This window comes from Phyllobates terribilis, unplaced genomic scaffold (assembly GCF_046119375.1).
Source record: "Phyllobates terribilis strain yellow unplaced genomic scaffold, ASM4611937v1 Scaffold_8__6_contigs__length_399053987, whole genome shotgun sequence".
NCBI lineage: Eukaryota > Metazoa > Chordata > Amphibia > Anura > Dendrobatidae > Phyllobates > Phyllobates terribilis.
Genome location: NW_027362768.1, coordinates 376201740 through 376219345, shown reverse-complemented (window position 1 = coordinate 376219345; position 17606 = coordinate 376201740). Strand labels below are relative to the sequence as shown.

The 17606-nt window shown below is 38.0% G+C and overlaps 1 protein-coding gene across 4 annotated transcripts in view; it reads right to left on the bottom strand.

The window, feature by feature from the left end:
- The window catches only part of NR2C2 (nuclear receptor subfamily 2 group C member 2), a 51552-nt gene extending 34277 nt beyond the window's left edge, over window positions 1-17275 (bottom strand). Inside the window, exons 1-4 of one of the 4 annotated variants that reach the window (XM_073644988.1) lie at window positions 16989-17275; window positions 3059-3148; window positions 2185-2382; window positions 1997-2099 (exon numbers count right to left, since the gene is read on the bottom strand). In XM_073644988.1, the coding sequence (XP_073501089.1) occupies window positions 1997-2099; window positions 2185-2382; window positions 3059-3148; window positions 16989-17006 (409 nt within the window). In that variant the 5' untranslated portion in view covers window positions 17007-17275. Of the gene's footprint in view, window positions 1-1996; window positions 2100-2184; window positions 2383-3058; window positions 3149-6224; window positions 6474-16988 lie in introns of those variants that run through there. The other 3 variants (XM_073644991.1, XM_073644990.1, XM_073644989.1) reach the window with 3 other exon arrangements.
- Between the last annotated feature and the right edge of the window lie 331 nt (window positions 17276-17606).

The window sequence follows — 17606 nt, the reverse complement described above, 5'->3', positions numbered from 1 at the left end:
TGTAATGACTCTATATAATAGATCCCTCTGTGTGTAATGACTCTATATAATAGATCCCTCTGTGTGTAATGACTCTATATAATAGATCCCTCTGTGTGTAATGACTCTATATAATAGATCACTCTGTGTGTAATGACTCTATATAATAGATCCCTCTGTGTGTAATGACTCTATATAATAGATCCCTCTGTGTGTAATGACTCTATATAATAGATCCCTCTGTGTGTAATGACTCTATATAATAGATCCCTCTGTGTGTAATGACTCTATATAATAGATCCCTCTGTGTGTAATGACTCTATATAATAGATCCCTCTGTGTGTAATGACTCTATATAATAGATCCCTCTGTGTGTAATGACTCTATATAATAGATCCCTCTGTGTGTAATGACTCTATATAATAGATCCCTGTGTGTAATGACTCTATATAATAGATCCCTCTGTGTGTAATGACTCTATATAATAGATCCCTCTGTGTGTAATGACTCTATATAATAGATCCCTCTGTGTGTAATGACTCTATATAATAGATCCCTCTGTGTGTAATGACTCTATATAATAGATCCCTCTGTGTGTAATGACTCTATATAATAGATCCCTGTGTGTAATGACTCTATATAATAGATCCCTCTGTGTGTAATGACTCTATATAATAGATCCCTCTGTGTGTAATGACTCTATATAATAGATCCCTCTGTGTGTAATGACTCTATATAATAGATCCCTCTGCGTGTAATGACTCTATATAATAGATCCCTCTGCGTGTAATGACTCTATATAATAGATCCCTCTGCGTGTAATGACTCTATATAATAGATCCCTCTGCGTGTAATGACTCTATATAATAGATCCCTCTGTGTGTAATGACTCTATATAATAGATCCCTCTGTGTGTAATGACTCTATATAATAGATCGCTCTGTGCGTAATGATTCTATATAATAGATCGCTCTGTGCGTAATGACTCTATATAATAGATCCCTCTGTGTGTAATGACTCTATATAATAGATCCCTCTGTGTGTAATGACTCTATATAATAGATCCCTCTGTGTGTAATGACTCTATATAATAGATCCCTCTGTGTGTAATGACTCTATATAATAGATCCCTCTGTGTGTAATGACTCTATATAATAGATCCCTGTGTGTAATGACTCTATATAATAGATCCCTCTGTGTGTAATGACTCTATATAATAGATCCCTCTGTGTGTAATGACTCTATATAATAGATCCCTCTGTGTGTAATGACTCTATATAATAGATCCCTCTGTGTGTAATGACTCTATATAATAGATCCCTCTGTGTGTAATGACTGTATATAATAGATCCCTCTGCGTGTAATGACTCTATATAATAGATCCCTCTGTGTGTAATGACTCTATATAATAGATCCCTCTGTGTGTAATGACTCTATATAATAGATCCCTCTGTGTGTAATGACTCTATATAATAGATCCCGCTGTGTGTAATGACTCTATATAATAGATCACTCTGTGTGTAATGACTCTATATAATAGATCCCTCTGTGCGTAATGACTCTATATAATAGATCCCTCTGTGTGTAATGACTCTATATAATAGATCCCTCTGCGTGTAATGACTCTATATAATAGATCCCTCTGTGTGTAATGACTCTATAGGATATACGAGCTTCACTTTTTGTATTGAAGAACTGAAATCAATTAACTTTTTGATGAAATTCTAATTTTGAGAGATGCACCTGTAGATCTGCATAGGGGCTGTGTACACAAAACGGCAGGAGGAGTTTAGCCAGGATGATTAGCAGCGTTGCTTCATCTTTTATTTTAGATGCACTGGGAATATTTCACTTTTGAGGATCTCTGCTTGGTGTCTCTGGATGGTGTGGAGCCTGGTGCACGGCGCTGCGGCTGCGCAATCAGGCAGATTCATACACAGCAAGCAGAGAGGTTGAAAGCCCTGAGCAATTATCCATGTGAGAGGACTACCAGACCCATCATCCTCCCCGCAATCACCTGAGGCTTTGTCTCCGCAGACCACGCAGTACTCTACGATCTGCGGCCGCTGCACCTCCGTCTTCCCCAGCAGTCGCTCCACCGAGGCGGCATCTGTCACTATCTGGATCAACGCAAAACACCAAGAGAATAAGAAGCCCCTGAAATCAAGGCAGAAGCAGAGGACGGACCCCCCGAGCGCCGCCCACCTGGATCCTCCCGGGCACAAGGTTCTCCGTGGTGAAGATCAGCTGCTTGGTGTTGGCAGACTCGGGCGCTGCCAGGATCACCTTCCCTGCTCCAGATCCATCCGGGCTGGCCAAGATAAACTGCTGCTTGGTGGACACCGAGGAGTCGACGGCCGTCACAATCTGGATCTTCTGCCCGGTCTGCTGATCTGTCACAATCTGAAAACACAAAGTGGCGCGTCACTAAGGCCCTGACCTCACTCCATGCTTTACACTGCAGCCCTGATCCATTAGGACACAGATATTATTTCAGCTTAGCAGCACATATAGAGGCAAAGCTAGCTGCTCTGACCTTACGCCATGCTGTACACTGCAGCCCTGATCCAATAGGACATAGATATTACTTCAGCTTAGCTGCACCCATAGAAGCTCAGGTTGCTGCTCTGACCTTACACCATGCTTTACACTGCAGCCCTGCTCCATTAGGACACAGATATTATTTCAGCTTAGCTGCACCTGTAGAGGCTCAAGTTGTTGCTCTGACCTCACTCCATGCTTTACACTGCAGCCCTGCTCCAATTGGAAACAGCTATTACTGCAGCTCTGCTCCGTGAGGACACAGCTATGATCTAGGACTACAGCTTTGATTAAGTCTGGATCTGCAAACCAGCATCTGTGTCATCAGACCTCTTCTCTGTCTATCCTCCATGCTTTACACTGCACCTCTGCTTAGGAAGCTTTACCTACATGATAGGGAGGAGCCTCAATAAAGGGGCGGAGCTCAGACTGCAGCTTTACGAAAACGTTTAGTTAGTCGGAAATCCAACTGTGGTTTTTTTTGTAATTCATTTTAACCCCTAAGCCGCTGGATTACAATCTTCTGACCCGACTTTACCTGGATGCGCTGCGGAGTGGAGACTGTGGAGTCGGTGGAGATTATTTGGATGCGCTGGGAGGAGCTGGTCATCACTGAAGATTCCTGAACCTGGAGGACGAAACCCATAAAAATAGGACCCCGGATATAATCAACCAGTATAAAGCAACTCCCCACCCCCACATCACTATCTGTGCAAAATTGAACCTCAATGTCACTTTCAAGGGTATGAACACCTTTGCAATTAAGTCTCCCGTTCGGAGTACACAGCTCTGATGCAGAGCTATGTGTCCTGCCTTACTCCACTCCATCCGCCTCCTGTTTTCAATCACCTGACAGAAGAACGTAAAGCGCAACTGCAGCCTCACACCCTACAGAGTTTGTTTGTCATCTGTAATCATGGAGACATGAAGGTCCGGATAGGAGCTGTAAACGCAGAACGGCAGGACATTTGTAAATCAAGACTATGGCAAAATTGCAGAATTTTATTTTGTTTACAAAACTACTAAAACAAAAATGTACAAAGTCCAGGGGATGGGACCACAACGTTACCGATATCGGCCTCGGAAATTATTTCTGATTTTTTTTGCATTTATTATAGTTTTTTTTTTTTTTAAATTTGCATTTGGAACGGAAAAGGGGCAACGAAATCTCCAGACCCCGGGTAAATGGACTCTGCGCCATCCATGGCCATACGTCGGCCCCGTATACGTGTTTTATGTAAATATATGGGGAATGTAGGACGATTCGGGGGGGAGACGCGATGATCTGCATCAGGAGCGCAGCGGCGCTCGCCCGTCACACTCGCAACCATCTAATAAACCCTACGGGACGTTGGCGCTGATCGGGGGGAGGCTAATTATAAGCCGAGGACCACAAGACGCCTCATTACTGCTCGTCCGCCAGGACCCGAGGAGAACTGATTAAAGGGATGACGCCGGTGCCCCAGATCTGCAATGATCGGCAGCAACACTGACATTTTGTCCATGAAACAATAGCAGCTGGCGGAAAATGGGGGTGCGGCGCCGTTCTGATAGGGACGCTGGGGTTGTTTTTACACCATCATGAACTCATTGATTTGTTTAAATGTAGCAGAAAAGCCCTTTATTTATTAAATGAACAATCAGATCAGACAAATCCACATCATTTTTTGTCTTTTGTAGGTTTTGCTTCCTTTTGCTAGTGTGAACATGCTCCTATTTCTTGCATGTGTACCATCTTAGACCTCAGTTCACATTGCTTGTTTTTTTTGTCTTGTTTGCATTCTGTGCAAATTAAGGGTGTGGCATCCCCTTTGTTGAGCTGACTGGTATATATGTAGCTTACCACGGGCCTAGGTGGTCTGAAGTTGGGACCCGGTCCTATTTGTCTACCCTTTTATATGCATTACTTCAACTTTGATATACAGTAAGGTTTTTAATATAGGCAGTATAGGTACCGTCCCAATTTAGGGTCACCTTGCCGCTGGTGGGACGGCTTGTATACTTTTTTTGATCAAAAATAGTTCACTAAGTACCCTATATTTCATATGCAACTTTGCTTTACATTTATATATAATGATGGTAGGGTATGAGATATATTTTTTGTCTTTTGTAGGTTTTGCTTCTTTTTGCTAGTGTGAACATGCTCCTAATTCTTGCATGTGTACCATCTTAGACCTCAGTTCACATTGCTTGTTTTTTTTAAATCCACATCATTTGTAAGAGCAGAGGAGCCACCACATTGTGACAGGGGCAATAGTTGCCCTTTATTGTGCAACATGTTACATATAATCGTCTACGACTTTTATTAATGATTTGCACCAGGATGGTACAAAAGTAAAAAAAAAAACATAACTAACGAACCGGCACCATTCCTCCATTCTGTTTCTGGGGTTCCCCGGAAGATACCTAGTACTACATTAGTTAGGATGGATCAATGATTAGCTGCAGCGGTCAGATGGCAATATGACATGAAGAGTTAGCCGATGAGCCAGGCGAGCGATGCTGCTAACTAACTGAAGGGCACCACCATGGGTCCATTAACAAAGTGTTAATAAATAGTGGACTACCCCTTTAATATTATATTTGTGCCGGTCAAAAATATGAAAATTCTTGGGGAAGAATTTGGCTGCTTGAATCCCATCCCTGCTCTTCTGGGGCTCGTTCACACGTCCGATTGTCATGTAAAAGTGCGATTCACGGTCTTCGGGGACAGCACACGTATCCGTCACATGTCCCTGGTGCTCGTAGACCGTGTGGTCTGGGTTTTAAATCACGTAGACATGTCCGATCTCAATCAAAATCGGAAAACTCAGTCTATGGGTCCATGAGAAAACAGACGGGCAGAATACAGAAGTTGTAGAAACTTTTTTTTATTTTCTTCATTTACAAACGCTCGGAACAAACAGTGCTCAGAATAATCCGTCCATTTTTCTCACAGGTGCAAAGATAGCGCGTATGAATGAGGCCTTACTCTTTGCAATGTCTTACGCTGCTCTCGATAAATGGATGCCGATATTCTGTAGCCCAATTCCACAATTCTACATATTTGTCATCCTCTCACACAGGGCAGCCCCTCACCCTCCATCCTTTCCTCCCAGCAGTTCACCTGAGGTTACAGGATTTGGAGGAGAATAAAAAAAAGCAATTGATTTTTTTCAGTTCTTTGCGTAAAAATAAAAATCCTTCTGATTACAATGAGACTTTCCACCACTAGATGGCGATAATCCCAGCGAGCAGGAGTACTAATAACCCTCAGACTACTGCCACGCCCTCGGAGCACGTGATAGGTCAGATGAAACGTCAGTTGCCTGAAGACACCGCCCACTTTAGAGAAGGTGAAAGCTAATTGGCTGGCTGGATACACCCGCCCACCAATGACGTCACAAAATAAATAAATAAAGGCAGCGCGTTTGGCGGAGAAATATGGCGGCTATTGGCGCACTGCCAGCGGCGGGGACGGCGGGTGCTAGCACCGGAGAGCGCGGGCCGGGGAGCGGGAGACTGCGGGGGAGGTGGAGGGCGCAGAGCGGCGGTCAGAGGCGGCGGAGGTTGTCAGGTGAGCGGGCACTCGGCGCTGTAGGGGCGGCCGCGGTGAGCGGAGGGTCACCGGGGTGCTGTCAGGCGCTCGGCCGGTGATGTGAAGCGGTTCTACGCCGGTTCCGCCGCTCCGCGAAAGCCTCACCCGCGGCGCCGCTTCTCCTTACCTCACCCCGACGGAGGTTCCTGTCACAGCCGCATCCCCTCAGCTCCTGGCGGCCCCCGCAGCTTCCCGCAGCCGCGAACGGCCCGTGAACCCCCGAATCTTTCGGTAGTTTTGAGTTTTTTCTCCTCGGTGAGAGGTCAGAGGTCGTGACCCCGCGCTCCGCCGCCTCTTCCCCCCTCTCCTGCTTCCTCTTCCCTCTCGCTCGGATGGGGGTGGGAGGATGACGTCACTACAAGGGAAAAGGTGATTGGACGCGCGGACGATGGGCGTGGCTAGAAACGACCCCTCCCATTTTAGATGTCAAGTGTAGTTTGTTTGTTTTTTTTCTTAAACTTTATACAGATCTTGTTAGAAAACAAAATAACTTTTTATTGACTAAGAATAAACTTTTATAAAACTTAGGAGTTTTCTATAGACAGACTGTCATGTGCAAGTGGCTGATAACATGGAGCAATAGAGGACACTCAGCTTCACACTCAGTACATGGAGCGGTCACCACTTACCACCAAAAGCCAAAGCTTATTGTATTCAAGGATGTCGTCATAAGACAATGTGTGGGATGACATTTATTTTACTAAATCTCGAGAATAGAAATCATTCCGTATACATAGCAGTATTATAGTAGTTATATTCTTGTACATAGGGGCAGTATTATAGTAGTTATATTCTTGTACATAGGGGCAGTATTATAGTAGTTATATTCTTGTACATAGGGGCAGTATTATAGTAGTTATATTCTTGTACATAGGGGCAGTATTATAGTAGTTATATTCTTGTACATAGGGGCAGTATTATAGTAGTTATATTGTACATAGGGGGCAGTATTATAGTAGTTATATTCTTGTACATAGGAGCAGTATTATAGTAGTTATATTGTACATAGGGGGCAGTATTATAGTAGTTATATTCTTGTACATAGGAGCAGTATTATAGTAGTTATATTCTTGTACATAGGAGCAGTATTATAGTAGTTATATTCTTGTACATAGGGGCATTATTATAGTAGTTATATTCTTGTACATAGGGGCATTATTATAGTAGTTATATTCTTGTACATAGGGGGCAGTATTATAGTAGTTATATTCTTGTACATAGGGGGCAGTATTATAGTAGTTATATTCTTGTATATCGGGGAGCAGTATTATAGTAGTTATATTCTTGTACATAGGAGCAGTATTATAGTAGTTATATTCTTGTATATCGGGGGCAGTATTATAGTAGTTATATTCTTGTACATAGGAGCAGTATTATAGTAGTTATATTCTTGTACATAGGAGCAGTATTATAGTAGTTATATTCTTGTACATAGGAGCAGTATTATAGTAGTTATATTCTTGTACATAGGAGCAGTATTATAGTAGTTATATTCTTGTACATAGGGGCAGTATTATAGTAGTTATATTCTTGTACATAGGGGCAGTATTATAGTAGTTATATTCTTGTACATAGGGGCAGTATTATAGCAGTTATATTCTTGTACATAGGGAGCAGTATTATAGCAGTTGTATTCTTGTACATAGGGAGCAGTATTATAGCAGTTGTATTCTTGTACATAGGGAGCAGTATTATAGTAGTTATATTCTTGTACATAGGAGCAGTATTATAGTAGTTATATTCTTGTACATGGGAGCAGTATTATAGTAGTTATATTCTTGTACATGGGAGCAGTATTATAGTAGTTATATTCTTGTACATAGGGGCATTATTATAGTAGTTATATTCTTGTACATAGGGGCATTATTATAGTAGTTATATTCTTGTACATAGGGGGCAGTATTATAGTAGTTATATTCTTGTACATAGGGGGCAGTATTATAGTAGTTATATTCTTGTATATCGGGGAGCAGTATTATAGTAGTTATATTCTTGTACATGGGGAGCAGTATTATAGTAGTTATATTCTTGTACATAGGAGCAGTATTATAGTAGTTATATTCTTGTACATAGGAGCAGTATTATAGTAGTTATATTCTTGTACATAGGGAGCAGTATTATAGTAGTTATATTGTACATAGGGGCAGTATTATAGTAGTTATATTCTTGTACACAGGGGGCAGTATTATAGTAGTTATATTCTTGTACATAGGGAGCAGTATTATAGTAGTTATATTCTTGTACATAGGGGGCAGTATTATAGTAGTTATATTCTTGTACATAGGGGGCAGTATTATAGTAGTTATATTCTTGTACATAGGGAGCAGTATTATAGTAGTTATATTCTTGTACATAGGAGCAGTATTATAGTAGTTATATTCTTGTACATAGGAGCAGTATTATAGTAGTTATATTCTTGTGCATAGGGGCAGTATTATAGTAGTTATATTCTTGTACATAGGGGCAGTATTATAGTAGTTATATTCTTGTACATAGGGGCAGTATTATAGCAGTTATATTCTTGTACATAGGGAGCAGTATTATAGCAGTTGTATTCTTGTACATAGGGAGCAGTATTATAGTAGTTGTATTCTTGTACATAGGGGCAGTATTATAGTAGTTATATTCTTGTACATAGGGGCAGTATTATAGCAGTTATATTCTTGTACATAGGGGGCAGTATTATAGCAGTTATATTCTTGTACATAGGGGCAGTATTATAGCAGTTATATTCTTGTACATAGGGAGCAGTATTATAGTAGTTATATTCTTGTACATAGGAGCAGTATTATAGTAGTTATATTCTTGTACATAGGAGCAGTATTATAGTAGTTATATTCTTGTACATAGGGGCAGTATTATAGTAGTTATATACTTGTACATAGGGGCAGTATTATAGTAGTTATATTCTTGTACATAGGAGCAGTATTATAGTAGTTATATTCTTGTACATAGGGGCAGTATTATAGTAGTTATATACTTGTACATAGGAGCAGTATTTTAGTAGTTATATTCTTGTACATAGGAGCAGTATTATAGTAGTTGTATTCTTGTACATAGGGGCAGTATTATAGTAGTTATATTCTTGTACATAGGAACAGTATTATAGTAGTTATATTCTTGTACATAGGGGCAGTATTATAGTAGTTATATTCTTATACATAGGAGCAGTATTATAGTAGTTATATTCTTATACATAGGGGGCAGTATTATAGTAGTTATATTCTTATACATAGGGGGCAGTATTATAGTAGTTATATTCTTGTACATAGGGGCAGTATTATAGTAGTTATATTCTTGTACATAGGAACAGTATTATAGTAGTTATATTCTTGTACATAGGGACCGTATTATAGTAGTTATATTCTTGTACATAGGGGCCGTATTATAGTAGTTATATTCTTGTACATAGGGGCCGTATTATAGTAGTTATATTCTTGTACATAGGAGCAGTATTATAGTAGATATATTCTTGTACATAGGGGGCAGTATAATAGTAGTTATATTCCTGTACATAGGGGCAGTATTATAGTAGTTATATTCTTGTACATAGGGACCGTATTATAGTAGTTATATTCTTGTACATAGGGACCGTATTATAGTAGTTATATTCTTGTACATAGGGACCGTATTATAGTAGTTATATTCTTGTACATAGGAGCAGTATTATAGTAGTTATATTCTTGTACATAGGGGCAGTATTATAGTAGTTATATTCTTATACATAGGGGCAGTATTATAGTAGTTGTATTATAGTAGTTATATTCTTGTACATAGGAGCAGTATTATAGTAGTTATATTCTTGTACATAGGAGCAGTATTATAGTAGTTATATTCTTATACATAGGGGCAGTATTATAGTAGTTATATTCGTATACATAGGGGGCAGTATTATAGTAGTTATATTCTTATACATAGGGGGCAGTATTATAGTAGTTATATTCTTGTACATAGGAACAGTATTATAGTAGTTATATTCTTGTACATAGGGACCGTATTATAGTAGTTATATTCTTGTACATAGGGACCGTATTATAGTAGTTATATTCTTGTACATAGGGACCGTATTATAGTAGTTATATTCTTGTACATAGGGGCCGTATTATAGTAGTTATATTCTTGTACATAGGGGCAGTATTATAGTAGATATATTCTTGTACATAGGGGGCAGTATTATAGTAGTTATATTCCTGTACATAGGGGCAGTATTATAGTAGTTATATTCTTGTACATAGGGACCGTATTATAGTAGTTATATTCTTGTACATAGGGACCGTATTATAGTAGTTATATTCTTGTACATAGGGACCGTATTATAGTAGTTATATTCTTGTACATGGGGGCCGTATTATAGTAGTTATATTCTTGTACATAGGAGCAGTATTATAGCAGTTATATTCTTGTACATAGGGGCAGTATTATAGTAGTAGTTATATTCTTGTACATAGGGGCAGTATTATAGTAGTAGTTATATTCTTGTACATAGGGGCAGTATTATAGTAGTTATATTCTTGTACATAGGAGCAGTATTATAGTAGTTATATTCTTGTACATAGGGGCAGTATTATAGTAGTTATATACTTGTACATAGGAGCAGTATTATAGTAGTTATATTCTTGTACATAGGAGCAGTATTATAGTAGTTATATTCTTGTATATCGGGGAGCAGTATTATAGTAGTTATATTCTTGTACATAGGGGGCAGTATTATAGTAGTTATATTCTTGTACATAGGAGCAGTATTATAGTAGTTATATTCTTGTACATAGGAGCAGTATTATAGTAGTTATATTCTTGTATATCGGGGAGCAGTATTATAGTAGTTATATTCTTGTACATAGGGGGCAGTATTATAGTAGTTATATTCTTGTACATAGGAGCAGTATTATAGTAGTTATATTCTTGTACATAGGGGCAGTATTATAGTAGTTATATTCTTGTACATAGGGGCAGTATTATAGCAGTTATATTCTTGTACATAGGGAGCAGTATTATAGTAGTTATATTCTTGTACATAGGGAGCAGTATTATAGTAGTTATATTGTACATAGGGGCAGTATTATAGTAGTTATATTCTTGTACATAGGGAGCAGTATTATAGTAGTTATATTCTTGTACATAGGGGGCAGTATTATAGTAGTTATATTCTTGTACATAGGGGGCAGTATTATAGTAGTTATATTCTTGTACATAGGGGGCAGTATTATAGTAGTTATATTCTTGTACATAGGGAGCAGTATTATAGTAGTTATATTCTTGTACATAGTGGGCAGTATTATAGTAGTTATATTCTTGTACATAGGAGCAGTATTATAGTAGTTATATTCTTGTACATAGGGAGCAGTATTATAGTAGTTATATTCTTGTACATAGGGAGCAGTATTATAGTAGTTATATTCTTGTACATAGGGAGCAGTATTATAGTAGTTGTATTCTTGTACATAGGGAGCAGTATTATAGTAGTTGTATTCTTGTACATAGGAGCAGTATTATATTAGTTGTATTCTTGTACATAGGAGCAGTATTATAGTAGTTGTATTCTTGTACATAGGAGCAGTATTATAGTAGTTGTATTCTTGTACATAGGGGCAGTATTATAGTAGTTGTATTCTTGTACATAGGGGCAGTATTATAGTAGTTGTATTCTTGTACATAGGAGCAGTATTATAGTAGTTATATTCTTGTACATAGGAGCAGTATTATAGTAGTTATATTCTTGTACATAGGGGCAGTATTATAGTAGTTATATTCTTGTACATAGGGAGCAGTATTATAGTAGTTATATTCTTGTACATAGTGGGCAGTATTATAGTAGTTATATTCTTGTACAAAGTGGGCAGTATTATAGTAGTTATATTCTTGTACAAAGTGGGCAGTATTATAGTAGTTATATTCTTGTACAAAGTGGGCAGTATTATAGTAGTTATATTCTTGTACATAGGAGCATTATTATAGTAGTTATATTCTTGTACATAGGGAGCAGTATTATAGTAGTTATATTCTTGTACATAGGGGGCAGTATTATAGTAGTTATATTCTTGTACATAGGAGCAGTATTATAGTAGTTATATTCTTGTACATAGGAGCAGTATTATAGTAGTTGTATTCTTGTACATAGGGGCAGTATTATAGTAGTTGTATTCTTGTACATAGGAGCAGTATTATAGTAGTTATATTCTTGTACATAGGAGCAGTATTATAGTAGTTATATTCTTGTACATAGGAGCAGTATTATAGTAGTTATATTCTTGTACATAGGGGCAGTATTATAGTAGTTATATTCTTGTACATAGGGAGCAGTATTATAGTAGTTATATTCTTGTACATAGGGAGCAGTATTATAGTAGTTATATTCTTGTACATAGGGAGCAGTATTATAGTAGTTGTATTCTTGTACATAGGGGCAGTATTATAGTAGTTGTATTCTTGTACATAGGGAGCAGTATTATAGTAGTTATATTCTTGTACATAGGGAGCAGTATTATAGTAGTTATATTCTTGTACATAGGGGGCAGTATTATAGTAGTTATTTTCTTGTACATAGGGGGCAGTATTATAGTAGTTGTATTCTTGTACATAGGGGCAGTATTATAGTAGTTATATTCTTGTACATAGGAACAGTATTATAGTAGTTATATTCTTGTACATAGGGGCAGTATTATAGTAGTTATATTCTTGTACATAGGAGCAGTATTATAGTAGTTATATTCTTATACATAGGGGGCAGTATTATAGTAGTTATATTCTTATACATAGGGGCAGTATTATAGTAGTTGTATTATAGTAGTTATATTCTTGTACATAGGAGCAGTATTATAGTAGTTATATTCTTGTACATAGGAGCAGTATTATAGTAGTTATATTCTTATACATAGGGGCAGTATTATAGTAGTTATATTCGTATACATAGGGGGCAGTATTATAGTAGTTATATTCGTATACATAGGGGGCAGTATTATAGTAGTTATATTCTTGTACATAGGAACAGTATTATAGTAGTTATATTCTTGTACATAGGGACCGTATTATAGTAGTTATATTCTTGTACATAGGGACCGTATTATAGTAGTTATATTCTTGTACATAGGGGCCGTATTATAGTAGTTATATTCTTGTACATAGGGGCCGTATTATAGTAGTTATATTCTTGTACATAGGGGCCGTATTATAGTAGATATATTCTTGTACATAGGGGGCAGTATTATAGTAGTTATATTCCTGTACATAGGGGCAGTATTATAGTAGTTATATTCTTGTACATAGGGACCGTATTATAGTAGTTATATTCTTGTACATAGGGACCGTATTATAGTAGTTATATTCTTGTACATAGGGACCGTATTATAGTAGTTATATTCTTGTACATGTGGGCCGTATTATAGTAGTTATATTCTTGTACATAGGAGCAGTATTATAGTAGTTATATTCTTGTACATAGGGGCAGTATTATAGTAGTTATATTCTTATACATAGGGGCAGTATTATAGTAGTTGTATTATAGTAGTTATATTCTTGTACATAGGAGCAGTATTATAGTAGTTATATTCTTGTACATAGGGACCGTATTATAGTAGTTATATTCTTGTACATGGGGGCCGTATTATAGTAGTTATATTCTTGTACATAGGAGCAGTATTATAGTAGTTATATTCTTGTACATAGGGGCAGTATTATAGTAGTTATATTCTTATACATAGGGGCAGTATTATAGTAGTTGTATTATAGTAGTTATATTCTTGTACATAGGAGCAGTATTATAGTAGTTATATTCTTGTACATAGGAGCAGTATTATAGTAGTTATATTCTTATACATAGGGGCAGTATTATATTAGTTATATTCGTATACATAGGGGGCAGTATTATAGTAGTTATATTCTTATACATAGGGGGCAGTATTATAGTAGTTATATTCTTGTACATAGGAACAGTATTATAGTAGTTATATTCTTGTACATAGGGACCGTATTATAGTAGTTATATTCTTGTACATAGGGACCGTATTATAGTAGTTATATTCTTGTACATAGGGACCGTATTATAGTAGTTATATTCTTGTACATAGGGGCCGTATTATAGTAGTTATATTCTTGTACATAGGAGCAGTATTATAGTAGATATATTCTTGTACATAGGGGGCAGTATTATAGTAGTTATATTCCTGTACATAGGGGCAGTATTATAGTAGTTATATTCTTGTACATAGGGACCGTATTATAGTAGTTATATTCTTGTACATAGGGACCGTATTATAGTAGTTATATTCTTGTACATAGGGACCGTATTATAGCAGTTATATTCTTGTACATAGGAGCAGTATTATAGCAGTTATATTCTTGTACACAGGGGCAGTATTATAGCAGTTATATTCTTGTACACAGGGGCAGTATTATAGCAGTTATATTCTTGTACACAGGGGCAGTATTATAGCAGTTATATTCTTGTACACAGGGGCAGTATTATAGAAGTTATATTCTTGTACACAGGGGCAGTATTATAGTAGTTATATTCTTGTACATAGGGGCAGTATTATAGTAGTTATATTCTTGTACATAGGGAGCAGTATTATAGCAGTTATATTCTTGTACATAGGGAGCAGTATTATAGCAGTTATATTCTTGTATATAGGGGGCAGTATTATAGCAGTTATATTCTTGTATATAGGGGGCAGTATTATAGCAGTTATATTCTTGTATATAGGGGGCAGTATTATAGTAGTTATATTCTTGTACATAGGGGCAGTATTATAGCAGTTATATTCTTGTACACAGGGGCAGTATTATAGTAGTTATATTCTTGTACATAGGGGGCAGTATTATAGTAGTTATATTCTTGTACACAGGGGCAGTATTATAGTAGTTATATGAAAAAGTTCGGGCACCCCTATTAATCTTAAGCTTACTGTTTTTTTAAAATTGGTGTTTTTGCAACAGCTATTTCAGTTTGATATATGTAATAACTGTTGGACACAGTAATGTTTCTGCCTTGAAATGAGGTTTATTGTACTAACAGAAAATGTGCAATCTGCATTCAAACAAAATTTGACAGGTGCATAAGTATGGGCACCCTTATTATTTTCTTGTTATAAATACTCCTTCCTACTTTTTACTGACTTACTAAAGCACTTTTTTTGGTTTTGTAACGTCATTGAGCTTTGAACTTCATAGCCATGTGTATGCAATCATGAGAAAAGCTACTTAAAGTGGCCACTTGCAAGTTGTTCTCCTGTTTGAATCTCCTCTGAAGAGTGGCATCATGGGGTCCTCAAAACAACTATCAAATGATCTGAAAACAAAGATTATTCAACATAGTTGTTCAGGGGAAGGATACAAAAAGCTGTCTCAGAGATTTAACCTGTCAGTTTCCACTGTGAGGAACATAGTAAGGAAATGGAAGAACACAGGGACAGTTCTTGTTAAGGCCAGAAGTGGCAGGCCAAGAAAAACATCAGAAAGACAGAGAAGAAGAATGATGAGATCAGTCAAGGACAATCCTCAGACCACCTCCACAGAGCTGCAGCATCAACTTGCTGCAGATGGTGTCACTGTGCATCGGTCAACTATACAACGCACTTTGCACAAGGAGAAGCTGTATGGGAGTGTGATGCGAAAGAAGCCGTTTCTGCAAGCACGCCACAAACAGAGTCGGCTGAGGTATGCAAAAGCACATTTGGAGAAGCCAATTTCTTTTTGGAAGAAGGTCCTGTGGACTGATGAAACCAAGATTGAGTTGTTTGGTCATACAAAAAGGCGTTATGCATGGCGGCAAAAAAACACAGCATTCCAAGAAAAACACTTGCTACCCACAGTAAAATTTGGTGGAGGTTCCATCATGCTTTGGGGCTGTGTGGCCAATGCCGGCACCGGGAATCTTGTTAAAGTTGAGGGACGCATGGATTCCACTCAGTATCAGCAGATTCTTGACAATAATGTTCAAGAATCAGTGATAAAGTTGAAGTTACGCAGGGGATGGATCTTTCAGCAAGACAATGATCCACAACACCGCTCCAAATCTACTCAGGCATTCATGCAGAGGAACAATTACAATGTTCTGGAATGGCCATCGCAGTCCCCAGACCTGAATATCATTGAACATCTGTGGGATCATTTGAAGAGGGCTGTCCATGCTCGGCGACCATCAAACTTAACTGAACTGGAATTGTTTTGTAAAGAGGAATGGTCAAAAATACCTTCATCCAGGATCCAGGAACTCATTAAAAGCTACAGGAAGCGACTAGAGGCAAAAGGAGGATCTACTAAATATTAATGTCACTTTTCTGGTGAGGTGCCCATACTTATGCACCTGTCAAATTTTGTTTGACTGCAGATTGCACATTTTCTGTTAGTACAATAAACCTCATTTCAAGGCAGAAACATTACTGTGTCCAACAGTTATTACATAGATCAAACTGAAATAGCTGGTGCAAAAACACCAATTTTTATAAAACATTAAGCTTAAGATTAATAGGGGTGCCCAAACTTTTTCATATTACTGTATATTCTTGTACATAGGGGGCAGTATTATAGTAGTTATATTCTTGTACATAGGAGCAGTATTATAGTAGTTATATTCTTGTATATAGGGGCAGTAATATAGTAGTTATATTCTTGTATATAGGGGCAGAATTATAGTAGTTATATTCTTGTATATAGGAGCAGTATTATTGTAGTTATATTCTTGTACATAGGGGGCAGTATTATAGTAGTTATACTCTTGTACATAGGAGCAGTAATATAGTAGTTATATTCTTGTACATAGGAGCAGTAATATAGTAGTTATATTCTTGTACATAGGGAGCAGTATTATAGTAGTTATATTCTTGTACATAGGGACAGTATTATAGTAGTTATATTCTTGTACATAGGGGGCAGTATTATAGTAGTTGTAACATACCTGGCGGCGTCCTTGCATAGTGGTCCATCTTCCACTGTGCAAGAGCGCGTACTTGATCTCCAGTCCAGGGTGTCTCTCTGGCTTCCCTCCATGCTGTCTGTGTCTGTTTCTGCTGCTTAAGGGCGGCGCCCGATCACTTCCTGCTTTTTTTACCTGCTGCAGGGACACCCCTTGTGCGTCCTCAGCCTATTGCTGTCTATCACCTGGTATTTAAATCAGCTGCCCCAATTAACTGATGCCTGAGCATCTTGCCCTGTCAGTTGGCTTTTGTCTCTGACATGCCAGGTCCTGTCTGTTACCTGTCTTGCAGTATCTGTTCCCATGTCTGTACTGTGTCCTATCTGTGTACCTTAACCTGCAGTCTGTACTCGTTCCTTGCCTGTTCGTTCCGCCCTCCTGGAGGCTGTATTTCCAGGCCAGTCTGAACACGCTCCTTGCCTGTTCGTCCTGCCTCTCTGGGGGCCGTATTCCCAGACCCGCTCCTGTATCCCGCTGCAGTGTCGGTCTCCTCCGTACACTCAGTTCCAGTCTGAACTCTCTCCTATCTTTTACCTGTTTTTTCTCTATGTCCGTTCCATTCCTTTTTCTGCAGAGTCTGAACTCGTACCTAACTCCTGC